Source organism: Sorex araneus, chromosome 6 (genome assembly GCF_027595985.1).
Source record: "Sorex araneus isolate mSorAra2 chromosome 6, mSorAra2.pri, whole genome shotgun sequence".
Lineage (NCBI taxonomy): Eukaryota > Metazoa > Chordata > Mammalia > Eulipotyphla > Soricidae > Sorex > Sorex araneus.
This window is the reverse complement of record NC_073307.1, coordinates 121,273,519-121,292,762: the sequence shown is the minus strand read 5'-3', so window position 1 is coordinate 121,292,762 and position 19,244 is coordinate 121,273,519. Positions and strand designations below refer to the sequence as shown.

General features: G+C 37.8%; 1 protein-coding gene and 1 pseudogene across 1 annotated transcript; one reads left to right on the top strand and one right to left on the bottom strand.

Annotated features, from left to right (window-relative positions):
- Positions 1 to 1,550: 1,550 nt before the first annotated feature.
- LOC129406145 (small nucleolar RNA U3) lies at positions 1,551 to 1,744 on the bottom strand (annotated as a pseudogene).
- Positions 1,745 to 12,674: 10,930 nt separating this feature from the next.
- On the top strand, positions 12,675 to 13,667 carry LOC101553156 (mas-related G-protein coupled receptor member X2-like). Its single transcript, XM_004607945.2, has one exon. It carries the CDS (start codon positions 12,675 to 12,677, stop codon positions 13,665 to 13,667), a length of 993 nt encoding a protein of 330 aa, XP_004608002.2.
- Positions 13,668 to 19,244: the final 5,577 nt, after the last annotated feature.

Below are 19,244 nucleotides of genomic sequence, written 5' to 3'. Positions count from 1 at the left end.
GACAATGGGCTTACTGTGCTGCTCTTAGTCCTCTGTCCTCTGTGAACTGCCTTGGGGCATCCATAATTTGCTCTTCTTCTGGATACCAATTAATTATACTAAGGATGTCAATGACTTATACTACTTAATACTTTTCTAGTGCCAGAGATATTATCCTGTGTCAAAGCTGTGCCAATCTCATTATTTATTGATTTGTTGGCTTATAAAGCCAGCAGCAAAGGCAGCAGAGGAGCCTCAAATTAACTTTACAGAGAGCTTTGCAGGACCTTTCTGAGGATAATGGAAGTCAGAGCAGCCCTCCTTGGGAGACCTGGAGATGACAAGAAATTCTCTTGTTTCCTAACTCATTCAGAATGTGGACATAATTTTCAGGCACTTTGTCATTGCATTTCAGATATCTGGCATTTCAACATTTTAAAGTTGAATGTTATTTCATTGTATAAGTGAGTCACCATTTATTTTCATGGTGTGTGCATATATAGGTAAAAAAATCTGTTTCTGTGTAGTGTTCACACAGAATAAATTTTCTATTATCATTGTTCTTTGACTCTTTTCAGGATGTGTTTGTATTTCTCAAAGATAAATAATCAGAAGGAAAGCTAGCTAATGCGTTGCATATGCAACAATTGGATAGAACTGGAGAGTACCATTTAAGTGAAGTGAGTCACAGGAAGGACAATTACCAGATTGTATCAGTTATCTGTGTTCTATAGAAGAATAGTAGGAGATAGGAAATGCCTATCTCACCGCAGGGCTATCCAGACTACCCTTGAACATTGAATGCAGAAATGAGAAGGACAGGAAAAAAAAGAAATGAAGGGAATAGGTCAGAGGAAGGGGAGGTAACAGACATCAGATTCAGGGACATATAGCACAATGTAGTGTAGAGATGGAATATATGTATATATCTATACTACAGAGCCAACAACACTATAAGCATGAAATTCAAACTAAGGCTAATGATGTATGTGGAACTATGCCTGTAAGAAAGTCAGATGGGCAGCTGGGAGTAAATCTGTGGACATCACTTGAGGAAAGTCAAACAGCTTGTAGCATTGCATTGGACCGTTGCATATACAAAACTTAGCTAGGGATAAGTATGCATATCATGGTACTGTAAAATCTATGATATATAAGATAAGTGTTATTTGCTCACATATATGTATAAATATAATTCTAGGTCTTAAATTTAACCCTCTTTTCTTGTGTGGGGTTTTGTTTCAAAATCATTTTTAAATTACTACATTTGTACTATATTCGGAAGTCAACTTTTATGATGCATCCTCTTTATTCTTCTTGTTTTCAGAACTACGTAGGCCAAACAGAAACTTTATCTTTTCATTTAGAAAAGAAACTAACAAAACAATTTTCAGTTTCCTTGAAAATTGTCATTGCTCTTTGAAGAAACCAATTCAACTCTTCCATTTGCAAATTGATTCAACATCTTTTTGACGTTAAGTTTTATGAAATTATTTGATCTTTTAGCTATCAACTTCTTATGTGTATGATTCACACACTTTTAATAAAGTTTAGCATTCTTTTTTCACAAATCCACTGAGACTATATCCTCTCCCTATCACTCTTCCAAAAGAACAGAAACATGATCATCAGCGGTCAACACCTAGATCCGGCTTCATGCTCAGGAGAGAATACTCTGAGTCCTTTTCATGGTTTTGGTGCTCTGTATGATCAGAGAAACTTCTCTTTAACAAACTATAAAAATGACCACTAAAAATATAGTCTTAAGAGGGTGCAAAAAAGTATAGTATCAAAGACATCATCTGCACCTGTATGTTCTTTGCAGCACTGTTCACAAAAGCCAGAATCTGGAAACAACCCAGCTGCCAAAGAACAGATGACTGATAAAAAAATCTTTGGTATATCTACATAATGAAATACTATGCAGCTGTTAGAAAAGATGAAGTCATGAAATTTGCTTATGAGTGGATGGTTATGGTGAGTATCATGCTAAGTGACTTGAGTGAGAAAGAGAGGGACAGACAAAGAATGACTGAACTCATTTGTGAAATATAAAATAACATAATATGAGACTGACACACAAAGATAGTAGACACAAGGGCCAGGAATATTGCTCCCTAGCTGGAACCCTGCCTCATGAACTGGGAGAGATGGCAGCTGAAATAGAAAAGCAATGACTAAGACAATGACAGTTGGAAGGATAATTCAATATAGAGATGTGTGCTGAAAAGAGAAAAAGGACGAAAGATGATAGCCTCTCAGTATCTATATTGCAAACCATGGTGCCCAAAAGTAGAAAGAGAATATGGGGGAAATTTCCTGTCACAGAAGTAGGGGAATCGCTGAAATGGGGAGGGGGTATACTGAGGACAACGGGGGTGGAAAATGTAGACTGATGGAGGATTGGTGTTCAATCATTGTATGACTAAATCTCAAACATAAAATCCTTGTTACTGTATCTCAGGGTGACTCAATTAAAAAAAGTATAGTCTTAACAAAAAATAGTGTTAAGTTAGAAACCATTCCAAACTAATTTATTGCTATTTTTATACAGCTACACAGGAACTGATTATTCATATAAATTGCAAGTTATTCTGTGTGTTGGACACATTAACTTTTGGTGGTAATACTATGAATAATTATACATGTGTAAATTTTGTGTTGTGTACTTGGCACATGAACAAACATCTCTATAAATCAACAAATACATAAGAAAGTAAGGGAGGAAAACGTATGACATTTATATGCCATTATACATATTTTAAATGGCCATAAGTGCTGATTCTGTCAAATTTCACTTCTATCAATAAGTCTGAGAATGTCTCATCACACATTGTTACCAGAGCTGACAAAAAAATGTTTTACATGTTTATTCTTCATGGAAAATATGCAATTGTGAGTAATTACAATTTACATTTAAGTCATTGTAAATTGTGATATTGCACCATTCCTGGTGCCCATACTAGGTTTATTTTGCATATAATTCACTTTCCTGAAGAGTATTAGTATAATATTTAAGAATAAATTTAATTCAATTTCTAAAATTTCTAAATGTCCTGCCATACTCTAAGATAGTATATATGAAGAAAAATGATTTCCTGCTTTAAACTGGAAAATAAAAAGAAGTGTACATGTCATTTAAATCAGTAATCATAGCAAAAGAATTCAGATGCAAATGAAACTCCGACCATTTGCTTACACTTGAACTGTCTTCTGCCATCACTCAGTCTGGCTACTGAATGTAGGTGAATTCCCTTCTCCATCAAATGACAGTGAGACTCAAAGTTGTATTACTCCTTGACAATATTTTGTAGCTAAAATAGGACAAAACCTGAATTTGAGACCAAAATCAGAGACTCCAAGTCCAGTGCATTTTCACTAACATATATTTCTCTAAAGTCTCAGGAACAGCAATGAATGATAAGATAGACTAAATTATGCTGTTCACACACCGTGCAAAAAAATTGATGTGAAAGTGAACCAAACCACAGCTTCTGGAAACAGGATCAGTAGATTATGTATGAGTTGACAAATTCTGTGGCCAATTAAAAGGAAAATTATAAAGAAAATACATGACTTATATCCTTGATAATTCAAAATTTAAACAAGTCAGATAGAGAATGAATCTCAGATAAGGAATGTGCATTTTATTCCTAATTATAAACCTTCACAGAGACAACTCACATTGCTTTCTATTGCTGTTTACACAAGGGTGTCAGTGAGAGAATTCAGAAGAACCAATAGGAGGAAAGCGTATTGGATGAGAGTTGAAATGTACAAGGTGATATAGAAATTAGATCTAATGTTGAGACACTTCCCCAGAGTGGTCAGGACACCAAAGACACTGTGGTCTCATTTGACATCAGGTCTCTGAATAGGAACTCATAGGGCCTCTTTGGAAACTTGATAAACCTTCATCTCACCAACTTCCATTATTTCTGAGGGCTTGTCTGAGGGGCAGAGAACTTTCAGAACAAAGATGAATCTCTTTAGACACTTCCTTTCAACAGGAGTCAACTTGCCACCTAAAGTAAGAACAAAAAGGAGGTAAGTTTATCAAGCTCATTTCCAAAGCCACTTCTGTGTTTTTGTCCTAAAACACATTCATCAATCTCATACTGGGATCCAAAGGAGTGAAGCAAGAAAAGACACAGTCAGGGGCCAGTGAGATGGTACAGTAGGTAGAGTATTTGTCTACCTGTGTCGCTGCAATCCCACACCATGGAAGGCAGAAAGTACTTCAAATTGCTGTCCTCAAGATTTTTTCATATCTCATTTTCTTGAATGCAGCAAAGTCAGAGGAAATGGGAATTCATCTTTAATATATAGTGGTATTTTCTCCTGTATACATAATCAATGTAGAATATGCAAATTAAATTTTGTGATCAAGGCCAAAGAATCTGTCTTCTTTAGCATGTTCACAGAAGTTACTCTCTAGGACATTATCTGGATGATGGATCTCTTATTCACTACTTTCATCAAATTGTTTTCTTTATTTTTTCTTCTTATATCACCTTTCAGAATGAAAACATCATGTATTTTGCCACAAATTGGATATAACTGGATTATACCATGTAAAGGAAGTGAGTCTCCAGGAGGACAAATGCCAGATGATATTAGTTATCTGTGGTCTGTAAAAGAATAACAGGATGAGGGAACGCCTGATCTCACAGTGGGGATATCCACACTACCCTTGGCCACTGAATATAGAAATGGCAAGGACAGGAAAGGGAAAAATAGAAGGGGATAAATCTAGAGGAATGGGAGGGAACAGGAGTAAGCTTCTGGACTTTGAGCACCTTCATAGTGTTGAAATGGGATATATGTATTTATCTATAATTCAGAACAAACAATACTGTAAGTTTGAAACCAAAACTCCAACAATCAAATTTAAAAATGTGCCTGTGAAAAACACAGACTGGGGTTTGGAGAAAACCTGGGAATATGAGTGGAGGGAAGTCATCACTACTGGTGGGACTGCATTGAACACTGCATACCTAAATTCTGCTAAGAATAACTGTGTACAACATGGTGCCATAATGTCTAATGAAATCAAATAAAATAATAAAAATTAGTCATTCACATATATGTATAAGTTTATTTCTATTAGTCTTAGTTTTTAAAATTATTTTCAAATTTTATTTTAATTTTAATGACTGATCATGAGATGTGGTTACAGATTTACAAACTTTCACAATTGTGTTCCAGTCAAACGATGTTCAATTATCTGTGCCCATTCTCCTCCAACAATGTTCCCAGTATCTCTCCCCTCACCCCACCCTTCTCATGTCCCCTTCCCTTTGTGGCAGGCACATTCCCTCTTATTTTCTCTGTCCTTTTGCGTGTTATGATTCGTAATACAGTTATCAAGAGGCCATTATTATTGGTCCATAGTTTATGTTCAGCACGCATCTATCATACCAAGCAATCCATCCAACCATTATTTGCTTAGTGCTCCTTTTCATACCAGTTACCTTTCCCCCCAGCACATGAGATCAGCTTCCAAGTGGTGGGGCAATACTCCTGACCCTTATTTCTTCTGTCCCTAGGTGTTAGTCTCCTATTGTGTTACTTTATATTCCACAAATAAGTGTCGTCTTTCTATGTCTGTCCCTCTCTTTCTGACTCATTTAACTTATCATGGTACTCTCCATGTTGATCTGCTTACATGCAGATTTTGTTACTTCATCTTTTCTAATAGCTGCACAATATTCCATTGTGTAGAAGTATCAAAGTTTCTCTAACCATTCATCTGTTTTCGGGCACTTGGATTTTATCCAGATTCTGGCTATTGTAAACAGTGCTGCCATATAAATACAAGTGCATATATCATTTCTACTGTAATTTTTTGAATCTCTGGGTCATGTTCCCAGAAGTGATATTACTGGGTCAAGTGGGAGCTCAATTTCTAATTTTTTGAGTAACGTCCATATCAGCAGTGAAGGAGCGTGCCCTTCTTCCCAGTTCCAGGATCATGCCAGTTGTTTTTGTTCTTTTGGATGCAGGCCATTCTCTGTGGTGTGAGATGATATCTCATAGTTGTTTTGATCTGCATCTCCCTGATGATTAGTGATGAAGAACATTTGTTCATGTACATTTTGACCATTCGAATTTCTTCTTTGATAGTTTCTGTTCATTTCATCACCCCATTTTCTGATATTAGGCTAATTTTAACCCTTTGGTCTAGGTGTGAGGTTTTGTTTCAATACCATTATGTTTTACATGCTATTTTTGTACTATAACCTAAGTCAAAAATTATGATGCATCTTATTTATTCTTGCTCTCAGAACTATGTTGGCAACACAAAGTTAGCTGTTCTTGAATGTGAGGGCCCAACTGATGCCATAACAGGCTGCAGCTAACACTAAGTCTCAACTAAGCCTTAATTTCGGTTTCCCCAGAGCTGGACTGATTTCTGGTAAACTCCCAGTTGAGTAATTCACCTAGATAAGAAACTGGGCAGTTAGATCTGGCCAGTTATGAGGGGTCATTGCACACTTCTTAGAAAGAACCCCAAACTGTGACTGGTATCTGCTGTCTAATTGTTGATCACTGTTGTAATAGGGCAATGTTAAAAATAGACCAGCATATAAACTGCTTCTTAACTAAACCCTGTATAAACTGCTTATGTTTTGGACTCGGGGTCCTTGTCAAAATTCCACTGTGTTGGATGAGACTTGGACCCTAGCTTGAGCTAGCGATGGCTCAGACTAGTAATAAAGTTCCTTTGCTTTTGCATTTTCGTGTGTGGACATTATCAGATCCCCAATTGTCACTTGGCAATTGGGGATCTGGAACATGGGCACAACATCTGGTGCATGGGCCGGGAACCCAGCAGTTGAGATTCCTCCACATACGATATAGGAACTTTACTCAAGTTTGCCAGATTTAGAAAAACTAGACTGAGCCAGATCTTTTTTCTGTAGAAAACCTGCAGGACCCTAGTCAGGGGGACTAGTGGAAGGGCCCGCTCTGGGAGACTGGCAGAGGACCTAGCTGGACGTGCCGGAAGGTCGCTCGTTGGTAGTGTGGGAGTCATCCCTACTACTCCTGAAACACCCCAAGAACGGTGGACGCTGTTTGGTAAGGAAACTTTCTGGGTGCCTGAATCTGAATCTGGAGCACACATTGTCAGGAAGATTTTTACGGCCCTTGTGTGTCTGTTGTTTGAGTGTTGTATTTTTGTGTTGTCTGTCCTGTTTCTAGTGAGTCTTTTTGTCATTGGCCCCCAATTCACCATCTAGTCATGGGTCAGAATCAGTGGACCCCACTCACCCTTGTAACTGACCATTTCAGTTATTTCAGGTCAAGGGGCAGCAACTTCTCCATAGATGTGAAGAGAGGTAAACTGTTAACTCTTTGTTCTGCAGAATGGCCAGCTTTTTAAAAACATTTAAGAATGTTATTGAATCATCGTGAGATAGTTACAAGCTTTCATGTTTGGGTTGCAATCTCACAATATCAAACACCCATTCCTCCACCAGTGCACATTCCCCACCACCAATATCCCGAGTATACCCTTCCTTTCCTACCCTCCCCCTGCCTCTAAGGCAGACAATTTGCAGATGATATGATACTATACTTGGAAAACCTTAAAGACTCTACAGAAAAGCTCTTAGAAACAATAAGTTGATATAGTTAAGTGGCAGGCTTTTAACGTTAGCTTGCTATAGGAAAGTATTTTTGATCTGGGGACCATTCTGAAAAGTTAAAGTTTTCTTTCCAGGACCAGGAGGACACCCAGATCAGACCTCTTACATCCTGGTCTGGCAGGAACTGGTTGAGAGACCCTGCCTGGTTAAAAAAGAGAGAGAGAGAGAGTGAGACAGAGAGAGTCATCTGAAACAGTGCAAAGATTACAATTAGGCTACATCAAAACAAAGTTTTTCCATGTTTTCAGAAACATTGACAGTCCAACTGTTTTCGAATGCTGCTAGTTAAAAGTTTGGTGAGTACCAATGGCTTCTTTAGTGTCTGAAAGCATGCTTGGATTGTGAAATTGTTAAACTATCTGGTGTAAAAATTTTATGATTTTAGATAATTAAGAACTTTCAAAATTAAGCCAAAGAAAATTTTCTTATGTCTCATAAAACTTAGGTTTGAGGGTTTTCTTATGCTGGTATGTTGATATATATTTGCATTTGCATTGAATTATTAGAATGGATTGAATTTAATGTGGTACATGAAGACATGTTTAAAGAATAATGGGTTAAAATGTGAGCTTATAAAGTGATAAAATTAGTAGCAAAATTCATACCCTACAAATGTTTTATTTGATATCAGATTGTTGGTAACCTAAATTTCAGGAGCTACCGAAACCACAGAATTGTGCCTTGATAAAAGTGAAAGATATCGTCCTTTCTTGCTAAGGCTCCAGACCAGCTTTCCTTTACCTGTTTTCATTTATCTGTTTTTTTTAAAGTCACTTTTGAAATTCTAGCCACTACAGGTAGCCCATTTGGCTTTAGTGGTTTCTGAAGATAGGGAAGTGCGTGAGTGAGGCTCAGGGCTCTGCGCCACCTTTGCAACAGCGGGTGACACCCAAATGAGAAATAACTATCCTGTTTTCTATGATTATTTCAATTTTTTATATCTGTTGCCCTAAAAATTGGAATTCTAAAGATAAAGTTTCTAATGTAAAGTGAACTTTCACCAAATAAATATATATTATAAGATCTTTAATTATAAGCATGGTAAGTCTTCTGAATATCTAAAAAAAAAACAAAACAATGTAATGCTTTTTTATGAGTACTGTAGAGTATAGATTAGTCATAATAAATGAGATAATGATTAGCAACTTCTTTCCAAATTTCTTGGTAGATTGAGCCATATTAAGAAAACTGACCAAATGATATTGTTATAAGAAATTCTTTAAATTATATGCAGAATTGGTCTAGTATTGTGACTCCTGTTACATGCTCTTAGATAATTGGAAATCAAGGTTTTCAACATGGAGCTAAATGAATTAGACATGATGTTGTTAAACTGTACATTCCGTTTCTACAGAACTCAATGCTTTTTTCAACTAGGACCCATAACAAACAGGTATATCTCATAGTGAGTGAGGGTGAAATATGTGCTTTTCTCTCCTCAGTACCATGAAGCATTAAGGCACTATGTTTGTTTGCATAAACCCAGACAAAAGTCTTTCCTCTCTGCAATAGTGTCTAACCCTGGTGCAGACAGGAAAACTAACTATGGGACCCCAAATGCCCTCTTCCAGGGAAAGAGTCAGGGGATTGGTCTAAGTGACAAGACAGGCTTTTAACAGTTATTATTTCAAGTAGCCTACCGACCTCAGGGAAACCCTAAAGACAGGTCCACTTAAGGAAGAAGTGGACATCATCCGTGCAGTGGAAAATGAGGAAGCTGGAAATCTGCAATGACTGATTCAACCCGGGCCCCGCCCTCAGTGTCAAAAACCAGAGACAGAGATCTCTCCTAGCTCTGAAGAAAGGATGGGAGACGGGGTAGATGCCTAACTGCCAGGACAGTCCTATGGAGGGCGGATGCCAGAGCTCACATCCAGTTCAACCTGAAGGCTCTACCTCTAGTTCATCATGGGACCTGATCTTCACATCTTATGGCCGAACCTGAGGTAGCCCTGATGTGAGGTAAAATATTAAATGCCATTATTGGCTTGTCTCCTACTTTGTCTTTGACCAATCCCCAGGACTTCTCAGTAAGTAATGGGGTACCCAAAATGGAGAGTTCTAATATCTTGCGTGTTTATGCAGAAGATCAAGACAGATTTTGTTAAGCTTTCTGGCAAATTTAAGATGAAGGAGGGGAAAGAACCATGTTTATGTAACTTGCTTTCTATAAGAATCAGATTCTAGTTCTACAAAGGTGATTGGATAATTGGGTAATTTATTAAGTAAGCTGATAGTTTATGAAGAAACTTAATATTGAACATGCTTCCACCAGTGTAGCCAGAAAGCCAGAGCTTTATCAGGGTGGACCTTAGCCCAAAGGGCAGGATCAATTGCTTTCCCCCAGTCTGTCAATTGGCTAAAGTATTAATATTGGACATCTAAACTGGTTCTAAGTATTTATTCTTAGTTAATACATATAGAGAGAACAGAGATTTTTAAGAGCTCTCAATTATTTTCCATCATGGGATTAATACCCCATTTCCTCTAAGCCAGAACACTCTGCAGAAGAGGAAAAATGGGCATTGGAACAAGGTATCTAAAGGGAAGTTGAAAATTACTGACCGCTAGACTAATGCAGTGGAATATTGGTGAAAGGCATGAAAAGGGCAGTAAAAAGGAAATAACCCAGAACTGTACTCCCCATGCTACTGATGATTGGTCCTTGTACCCTGAGCATTTGAGCATTTGTCATTTGTTTTCTGCCTCCAAGTTTTGGTCTTTTTCCTCATACCTCTTCATCCTCAGCAATGGAAAACAAATTATCTAATGCTTCCTTTTCAGCAGGTCTGACTTTAGGGGAGAGACTCTCCAAACAATAATAGAGAGTTTTGTTGAAATATTGAATGCAATCAAAGTGAAAGTAAAGTGAAATTTATTAGTTACACAGACGGGGGGGGGTAAAGATGGGGAGGCTAGGGGCGTGGGGGGGCTAGGGGTGTGGGGGTGCGGGCTGGAGCTATACTGGGATTCTTGGTGGTGGAATATGTGCACTGGTGAAGGGATGGGTATTTGAGCATTGTATTACTGAGATTTAAACCTGAAAACTTTGTAACTTTTCACATGGTGACTCAATAAAAAAATTAAAAAAAAAAGTTTTGGTCTTTTCAAAGTAGCATTCCTTAGCCTAACTGATCTGATCTTTCAAATTTATTGCTTGGGGCTCATCAAAAACTAAGGTAGCTTGAGATTTCACTCCTTGTGCAGGCAGGTTCAGCGTCCCTGTGTCAGCAGGAAATAGCTCCAGAAGATGGAACTTCGACCATTTTCCCTTTAAGGATTAAAGGTGGTGAAATCTCCAGGGAATCACCCCCTTAAAAATCCCAATTTCCTTTATGTGAGTGTGAACCCCCTTTATGCAGGAACTCAGTTCCTTTTGAAATTCTTTCAGATCAACTGCCACGATTCCAATTTAGCTTTGAAAAGGAAGTCTAGACCAGAATGTAGGATCTCTCTCTTTTATTGACCTTTGCAAGTATCAAGACATAGCTCTATGTGGGGCTTGGAGCACACTGTCAGAGTGAACTCCTCATCCACTACTCAACTAAGGGAGGAAAATGTCTAACGTTTATTTGTCTTTATATATATGTATATATATATATTTTTTAGTGGCCCTACTTTGGTTATTTTGCCAAATTTTACATCCATCAAAAATGTGTAAGTATGTGTCAACCCACACTGTCACCACAGCTGATAAAGAAATATTTTGCACTCTTATTCTTCAGAGGGGGAAAATTCAATTCTGAGTAATTTTAATTTGCATCTAAGTCATTGCAAACTGTGATTTTGCATCATTTCTGGTTCTCCATACTGCTTTATTTTGCAAATTATTCAATTTTAATAGAAATTATTGGCATATTATTCACAAATCAATTTCATTCTCAACCTGAAAACTTCTAAATTTTCTGCCATACCCTAAAATCTTCCATGTGAATAAAATTGATTTCCAGGTTCATTTGACAAATTAAAATAAAGATACATGTTCTTCAAATCAGTAATCTTAGCAAAAGAATTTATATGAAAAACTGAACAAACAGCTGCTCTGGAAATAGAATCAATAGATTATATATGTTGATATATTTCTAAAAATAATTGTAAGAAAAAATAGAAACTACATAACTTATTGCCATGATAACACACAATTTAAAGGAGCCAGATAGAGAATGAGTCTCAGGTGAGGAAAGTGCATTTTATTCCTAATAGTAAATCTTCACAGAGACAACTCACATTGCTTTCTGTTGCTGCCCAGGCACACAACTGTCAGTGATACAATCAACAAGAAATAATTGCAAATAAATTGCAAATAAATTTACAAATATTTTCAAATAAATCCATATAGGGGTGGAGATGCACAGACTGAAATGGAGGTTTTATCAGATCTAATGTTGATTCACATCCCCAGAGAGGGCATGACACCAAAGCTATTGTGCTCTCATTTGACAACATGTCTCTGAACAGGAACGCTCAGGAGCTCCTGGTAACCTTGATAAGCTTCCTTCTCACCAACTCTTACTCTTAAGTGTCTTCTGTGCGGCAGAGAGGGGTTCAAAACGAAGATGAATCTCTACAGACTCTTCCTATCAACAGGAGTCAGCTTGCCACACAAAGGAAGATGTGAAGCAGGTAAGTTTATCAAGCTTATTTCCTGGCAGTGCTCAGGAGACCATATGGGATGCTGGGAATAGAACCCGGGTTGGCCGGGTGACTTCAGATAATACTGTTGCTGCAGCCTTGATATCTTGTCATGAAAACTCCCCTCCAGACATTGTGTGATGGGACATAGCCTAGGAAACTAGAGAGAAAATTAGGACCTGAGAACATTTCACATCTGTGAAAAGTTGTGATTGAGTAGATAAAACCCAGCCTTTTGAGAAATTTCAGGCATAGACTAAAGAGAGCATGTCAAAGTTGTGTGGCCTGCTTAAACTGTCTAAGTTGCTTCTCTCTGATCTCAGGTACCTGTATGACCATGGGGATCCCTGATCATACTGAAAATTCTTTCTCATTTGTGTTTCCAGGAACACCAGCAGAGAATATCTGAGCATGGATGTAACTGTTGCTCCTTGGGAGATTGAAAGCATGTCGCAGGATTTAAATTACTTGGAGAATTCTCAACTTGAAATGCTTTTGCTGATCACAGGCATCCCGGGATTCATCATTACCCTGGCAGGGCTGGCAGGAAATGCTGTGGTGATCTGGCTCCTGGCTTTCCGCATGCAGAGGAATGCTTTCTCTGTCTACATCCTCAACCTGGCAGGAGCTGATTTTATCTGTCTATGCACCCACATGGTAGCCTCCATAATGTATTTGGTCAGATATAGCAAACTACTATCCAAAAACCTGGTGCCAGTTTTTTGGATAGCATTTCTCACTCCCTATTTTGCAAGCATGAGCATTCTCACTGCCATTAGCACTGAGCGCTGCCTGTCTGTCCTCAAGCCCATCTGGTATCGTTGCCACCGCCCAAAACACATGTCATCTGTCGTTTGTGGCCTGCTCTGGGTGCTGTCCTTGCTCCTGACAATTTTGAAATTGAAATTCTGTAATCTTCTGTCTGAACAATGTGATGGTGATTTGAATAGACAAATTGATTTCAGCATTGTCACGTGGCTGGTTTTCTCCTTTGTACTAATGTTCGGGTCCAGCCTGGTGCTGCTGACCAGATTGCTGTGTGGCTCCCAGAAGATAAAGCTGACCAGGCTGTATGTGACCATCGGGGTCACAGTGCTGGTCTTCATCCTCTGTGGACTGCCCTGGGGAATCACTTATTTTCTCTTAAAAGGGTTGTTAACTGTTCCTGAAATGATCCGATTTAAAGTACATGTGGTGCTCAATGTATTAACCGCTGTCAACAGCTGTGCTAATCCCATCATTTACTTCTTTGTTGGCTCTTATAGACACCAGCAAAGGCACCAAAGAAGGAGCCTCAAAGTGATTCTGCAGAGAGCTTTGCAGGATGTTCCTGAGGAGGATGGACGCCAAGGCAGCCCTCCTCAGGAGACTCTGGAGATGTCAGGAGATACTCATGTGGCCTAACTCAATCAAAATGCAGACAAAGTTTTCAGAAATGTTATCATTGCCTTTCAGATACTGCATTCTCACTTTTTAAAGCTGAATATTATAAATATTATATTTATAATATTATAAATATTATGAATATTATAACTGAACCATCATTTGTTTTCATGGTCTATATATATATTCGTATAGGTAAAATCTATTTCTGTATAGTTTTCATTCAGAATAAATATGCTATTAACATTAACCTTTGAGTGTTTTCATGACATGTTGGTGTTTCTCACATACAATTATCAGAAGGTAAATCTGGATAATATAGAAGAAGTTGCATGTGAAACCCTAGGAAAAATTCATAGTGCATTTTCTAGACGGGTCATTCTATATCTGTTTTATACATCTCTATGTGCTGTATATGATTTTGACTTAACTATTTCTCTGTGAGTTGCTCTCTTGCACAAAATACTAATTCTTATAAATTAGTACTGGACAATAGAAACAAACGAAAAAATATCAGACCTCATCAATCTCAAATATTCCTGTACACCCAAGGAAACATTGGCTAAAACTAATAGAAACTGAATGAAGAGGAAAATAATATGTGAATTAAACATCAGATAAAAGTTTTCTATTTTATGATTATGTCTTTATACTTATATGTCATTATTCATATTAATATGTAAAATATATACATGTGTGCATTCATATATGCTATATTTATATACTTGTACATGTCATGTGTTATACATATGATGCATATTTGTATGTCTTTATACATATTTTAAATATCCCTTCCTGCTAATACTGTCAAATTTTACTTCTATCAAAAATGTGAGAGACTGTCTCAACCCACACTGTCACCATGGCTGACAAAGAAATGTTTTGCACTTTTGTTCTTTAGTGGAAAAAATGCAATTGTGAGAAATTTAAAATAACAAGTAAGTCATTAAGAACTGTGACACTGGACTGTTTCTAATTGTTCATACTTGGCTTATTTTACATATTGTTCAATTTTTCTTGAAAGGATTATCAATTTATTGACAACTAAATTTTATTATTAAATTTTATTACAATTCTTAAAAATTCTAAATTTCCTGTCATATCGTAAAATCTCATATGGGAATAAAAATGACACTCTAGTTCAAAATGACAAGCGAAAAAATACACAAATGTTATTCAAATCAATAATCATAGAAAAAGAATTTAGATGCAAATGTGAAAAAGCTACTCCTTCTGGAGATGAGATTAATAGATTTTATGAGTTGATACACTTCTGTAACAGTTGCAAAGAACATAGAAATTTAGAGGGCTTATTACCATAATAACACAAAATTTAAAAGAGTCAGTAGAATTTGAGTCTCAGATAAGCAAAGTGTCCTTCATTTATAATCCTCGCAGACTCAAATCCCATTGCTCTGTGTGCTGTCCAGGCACACTGTCAGTGAGAGAATTCACAAGAACTATGTTGCAGGGAATTGTACCACATGGGGGTGGAGATGCACAGGCTGAGAGAGGTTTAATCAGATCTAATGTTGAGACACATGCCCAGAGTGGTCGTGACACCAAAGACATTGTGATCTCATTGGACAATAGATAGGTCTTTAAAAAGGAAACCGTAGATGTTCACTGGAAAATTGATAAGCCTCCTTCTCATCAACTTCCACTCCTTCTGAGGAATCTTCTTTGGAGGCAGAGAAGGATTCAAAGCAAAGGTGAATCTCTCTAGACTCTTCCTGTCACCAGGAGACAGCTTGCCACCTAAAGGAAGAATGCAAAGGAGATACGTTTATTTAGCTTATTTCCAAAGCCAAGCTCTGCTTTTTTCCTAAGTCACATCCATGAACCTCAAACTGGGAGCCACTTGAGTGCACCAAGAAAAGACAGAAACTCAGGGGCCAGTGAGATAGTCCAGCAGATAGGATGTTTGCCTTGCTCATTGCCTTTTACAGCCTGGCGGGGAGAAAGTATTTCAAAAGGCTGTCCTTACAATTTTTTCACTCTCATTTTCTTGGATGCACCAGAGTCAGAGGAAATGGGAATCAGTCTGTGAGGCACAGAGACATTTCCTCCTGGATGCATAATTAATGGGGAATATGCAAATGGATTTGGTGATAAGGGCAGAAGATTCTATATTCGCTTGCTTTCTTCAGAAAAGGAAGTTTCTGGGACTTTTTCTGGGTGATGGAACACTTTTTTATTACATCCCATCAAATTGTTTGTTTTAATTTTATTGTTATAACAACATCTATATAATATATTTGGAATAATATCTCAAAGGTAGATCATTGCCAGTATAATTTGATTTTATTTGAAAATATAGTGGTTTTAATAATTATTTCTAAATATTTACTTTTTTTTTTCTCTTTGGGTCACATCTGGCAATGCGCAGGGTTTACTCCTGGCTTTGTACTCAGGAATTACTCCTGGCAATGCTCAGAAGGCCATACGGGATGCTGGGAATAGAATCTGGGTCGGCTACGTGAAAGGCAAATGCCTTACCCACTGTGCTATCACTCCAGCCCATAAATATTTGCTTTTAACTTTTGGCGGGTTCATGATTTTGGCTTTGTAAGAAAGAATAGCAATTGTGGTTTTTTGTCTTTTTGTTTGTTTGGTTGGTTGGTTTTTTGGTATTTGCTTTTTGCATCACACCTGGTGATGCACAGGGGTTACTCCTGGCTCTGCACTCAGAAATTTTTCCTGGCAGTGCTCAGGGGACTATATGGGATGCTGGGAATTGAACGCAGGTTGGTGGCATGCAAGGCAAACACCCTATTTGCTGTGCTAACACTCTAGCCCCAGAAATTGCGTTTTAAGTGAACAGTAAATGCTGAAAGTGACCTTAGTCTTGATAACACATGCCTCTCCCATTTTTGTGCATTCCTGTTAAAAAAAAATTTTGTGTTAACGCTGTATGGTCCTCTGTGGCATTTATCAACCTGCCAGGGGAAGAAAAGAAAGGCAGAACTCAAGGAATCGGTTCCTTAATTCATCCCTCCTCAAAGCAGGTGTCCAATGATGACAGGGCCCAGTTGCTTGGTACCATCCAGAATCAGGCAGACCTGTTTCCACACAGTCAATAATATTTCTGAGAATAATGGAAATAGTGTGTAACTGCGCTCTCTATAACCCTGATTCTTCCTCAGAAACTCCCTCATTTAAAGAAATTTGATGGAAGCTCCTCTCATTATAAATGATGTTGCAGAAAATATGGAATTCCTAAGGCGTGGCCCCTGGATCAGGGTCTATATTGACCTACTCAGATCCCAAGTCATTTATTCTCCTTAATTAATTTTCTTCTGTGTTAATAAGACTTTTGCAAAAAATAGCCAAAGTGACTAGTACTACATGAGATTATAATACTAAGCATTATTATAAACCACAACAAACATGAAGAAGGTTCAGGTTTTTAAGGGTTTTTTCAGGGGACCAAAAGACTGTCCTCGGGGCTGGAAGGATAGCACAGTAGGTAGGGCACTTGCCTTGCATGCAGCCAACCCAGGTTTGATCCCAGCATCCCATATGATCCTCCAAGCCCTGCCTGGAATAATTTCTCAGTGCAGAGCCAGAAGTAACCCCTGAGCATTGCTGGGTGTGAACCAAAAGGAAAAAAAATACAAGCCTCCATTGTGTAGATCAACACAATGGATAGAAAAGATGAAACAATGAAATTTGCATGTGGATCAACATGGAAGTATCATGCTAAGTGAAATGTGTCATAGAGAGAGGGACAGACATAGAATGACTGCAATAATTTGGGAATATAAAGTATCAGAATGGGAGATTAACACCCAGAGATAGTAGAGATAATAGAGATAAGGGCCAGGAGGATCACTGCAAGGCTTGGAAGTTGGCTTCACATAGAGATAAAAGGCAGCTGGGATAGAGAAGGGACCACTAAGTGAGTGATGCTTGGATGATTTGCTTGGGATTGAAGATGCATGCTGAAAGTACACTATGGACAAAACGTGATGGCCACTTAGTACCTTTATTGCAAATCATAACACCCAAAATGAGAGAAAGTAAAAGGGAAGTGCCTGCCATAGATGCAGGGGGGGGATACTGAAAATATTGGTGGTGAGGAATGGGCACTGGAGGGATCTGTACCCATCATTGTATGACTGAAACATAATCATAAAAGTTTGTAAGTCTGTACTTGTATCTCACAGTGATTCATTTAAAAAAAAAGACTAGAAAAACACCTATCACAACTGACATTGGTGTTCAATGACAAGAATGAATATGACATGTGCCTTATATGTTTGTATTTTACCTCTTCTTATTAGGCCATCAAGAGTGCAGAAACCAAGAGTGATTTTGTGGCTTGTTTATCATCTCTAGGAAAATTCACTACTCTGGGTAAGAGGACATCTACTAACCACTTGACAATTCTGCTTTGTAGAACAGTGGTTGTCTTTTCCTAGCAGCAAGGGACTTGTGCCTTTGAGCATTGTTCTAGAGAGGCTATGTGCAACATTCAATTCACTGCTTGCTACGTGGATGGATCTTATAGTAAGTGAAGTTAGAAGGAGAAGGAATTATATATAATAATCTGTCTCATATAAATAAACAATGTAAGGGAATAACAAATGTCCAAAACCTACAGAAACATAAAACTGGTCTCCAGTAGGAAACCCATGATGCTGAGGAGATAAGGAAGGACAAGAGATGGAGGGGGATGGACACTGGGACAATTACAGTGGGAAGTGGAACCACAGTGGGATGTGTGGTACTGGAAAGTTTTATGTATGAAACCCTATAATGACAGTATTATCAATTAAAAAAAACTAAAAAGAAAATCTTTTAAAAAATTAAACACTTTTTCCTTATTTTTTTACAATTTTTTTAACTTTTGGAATTGTTCAATCCAGGCTATACAAAAAATCTCAAGTCATTATCTTACTCCTGGGATATGTAATAAGTGTTATTAGCATCTTTCCATCCATCTCCTTTAGTAGGTGCCATTCCATTCTACATGTCTATCTGTAGGGCTGGGAAAGGAAAAGCATCTGATTCAGAACGGAGATTCAGAACAGCACTATGTCAATGGTATGCAAGGAATCAGAACCTGTCACTGAAACCCTTGGTTCTTCCATTTGATTTTCTCTATATGCAAATGACAGAATTAACTTAACATTTTTATATTTTACATTAGTTTTGAATGTTTTAATAACATAGATAAAGTTCAAGACTTAATTTTATACCTCGACCTGGGTATCTCACTCACCACACCTTCCTGCAGGATTTCAGTTTCATCCCATCACCATAGAAACCCTCTACTCAGCCCTCCTGGCAGCCTCTCAGAGTCACCAGTTTTCTTTTGTTTAAATCACTTTTTGCTAAAGAAGATAAAGACAGAGTTTTTATCTTGAATAGTACTACATCACCAGCTGTTCTTCACCTTGGTTTGCCAGCTATTTCCAAATTAAATTTCAAATGAGCATCTGTTTTTAAATAGCAAGGAACTCGGAAAAAGCCTATTATTAATCTCCATGTGGTCAGAATAATGGTATAGCAGTAGGGTATTTGCTTTGCATGTGACCAGCTAGTTTCATTTCCAGCTTCTTAGATGGCCCCCCAAGCACCTACAGTCCTAAT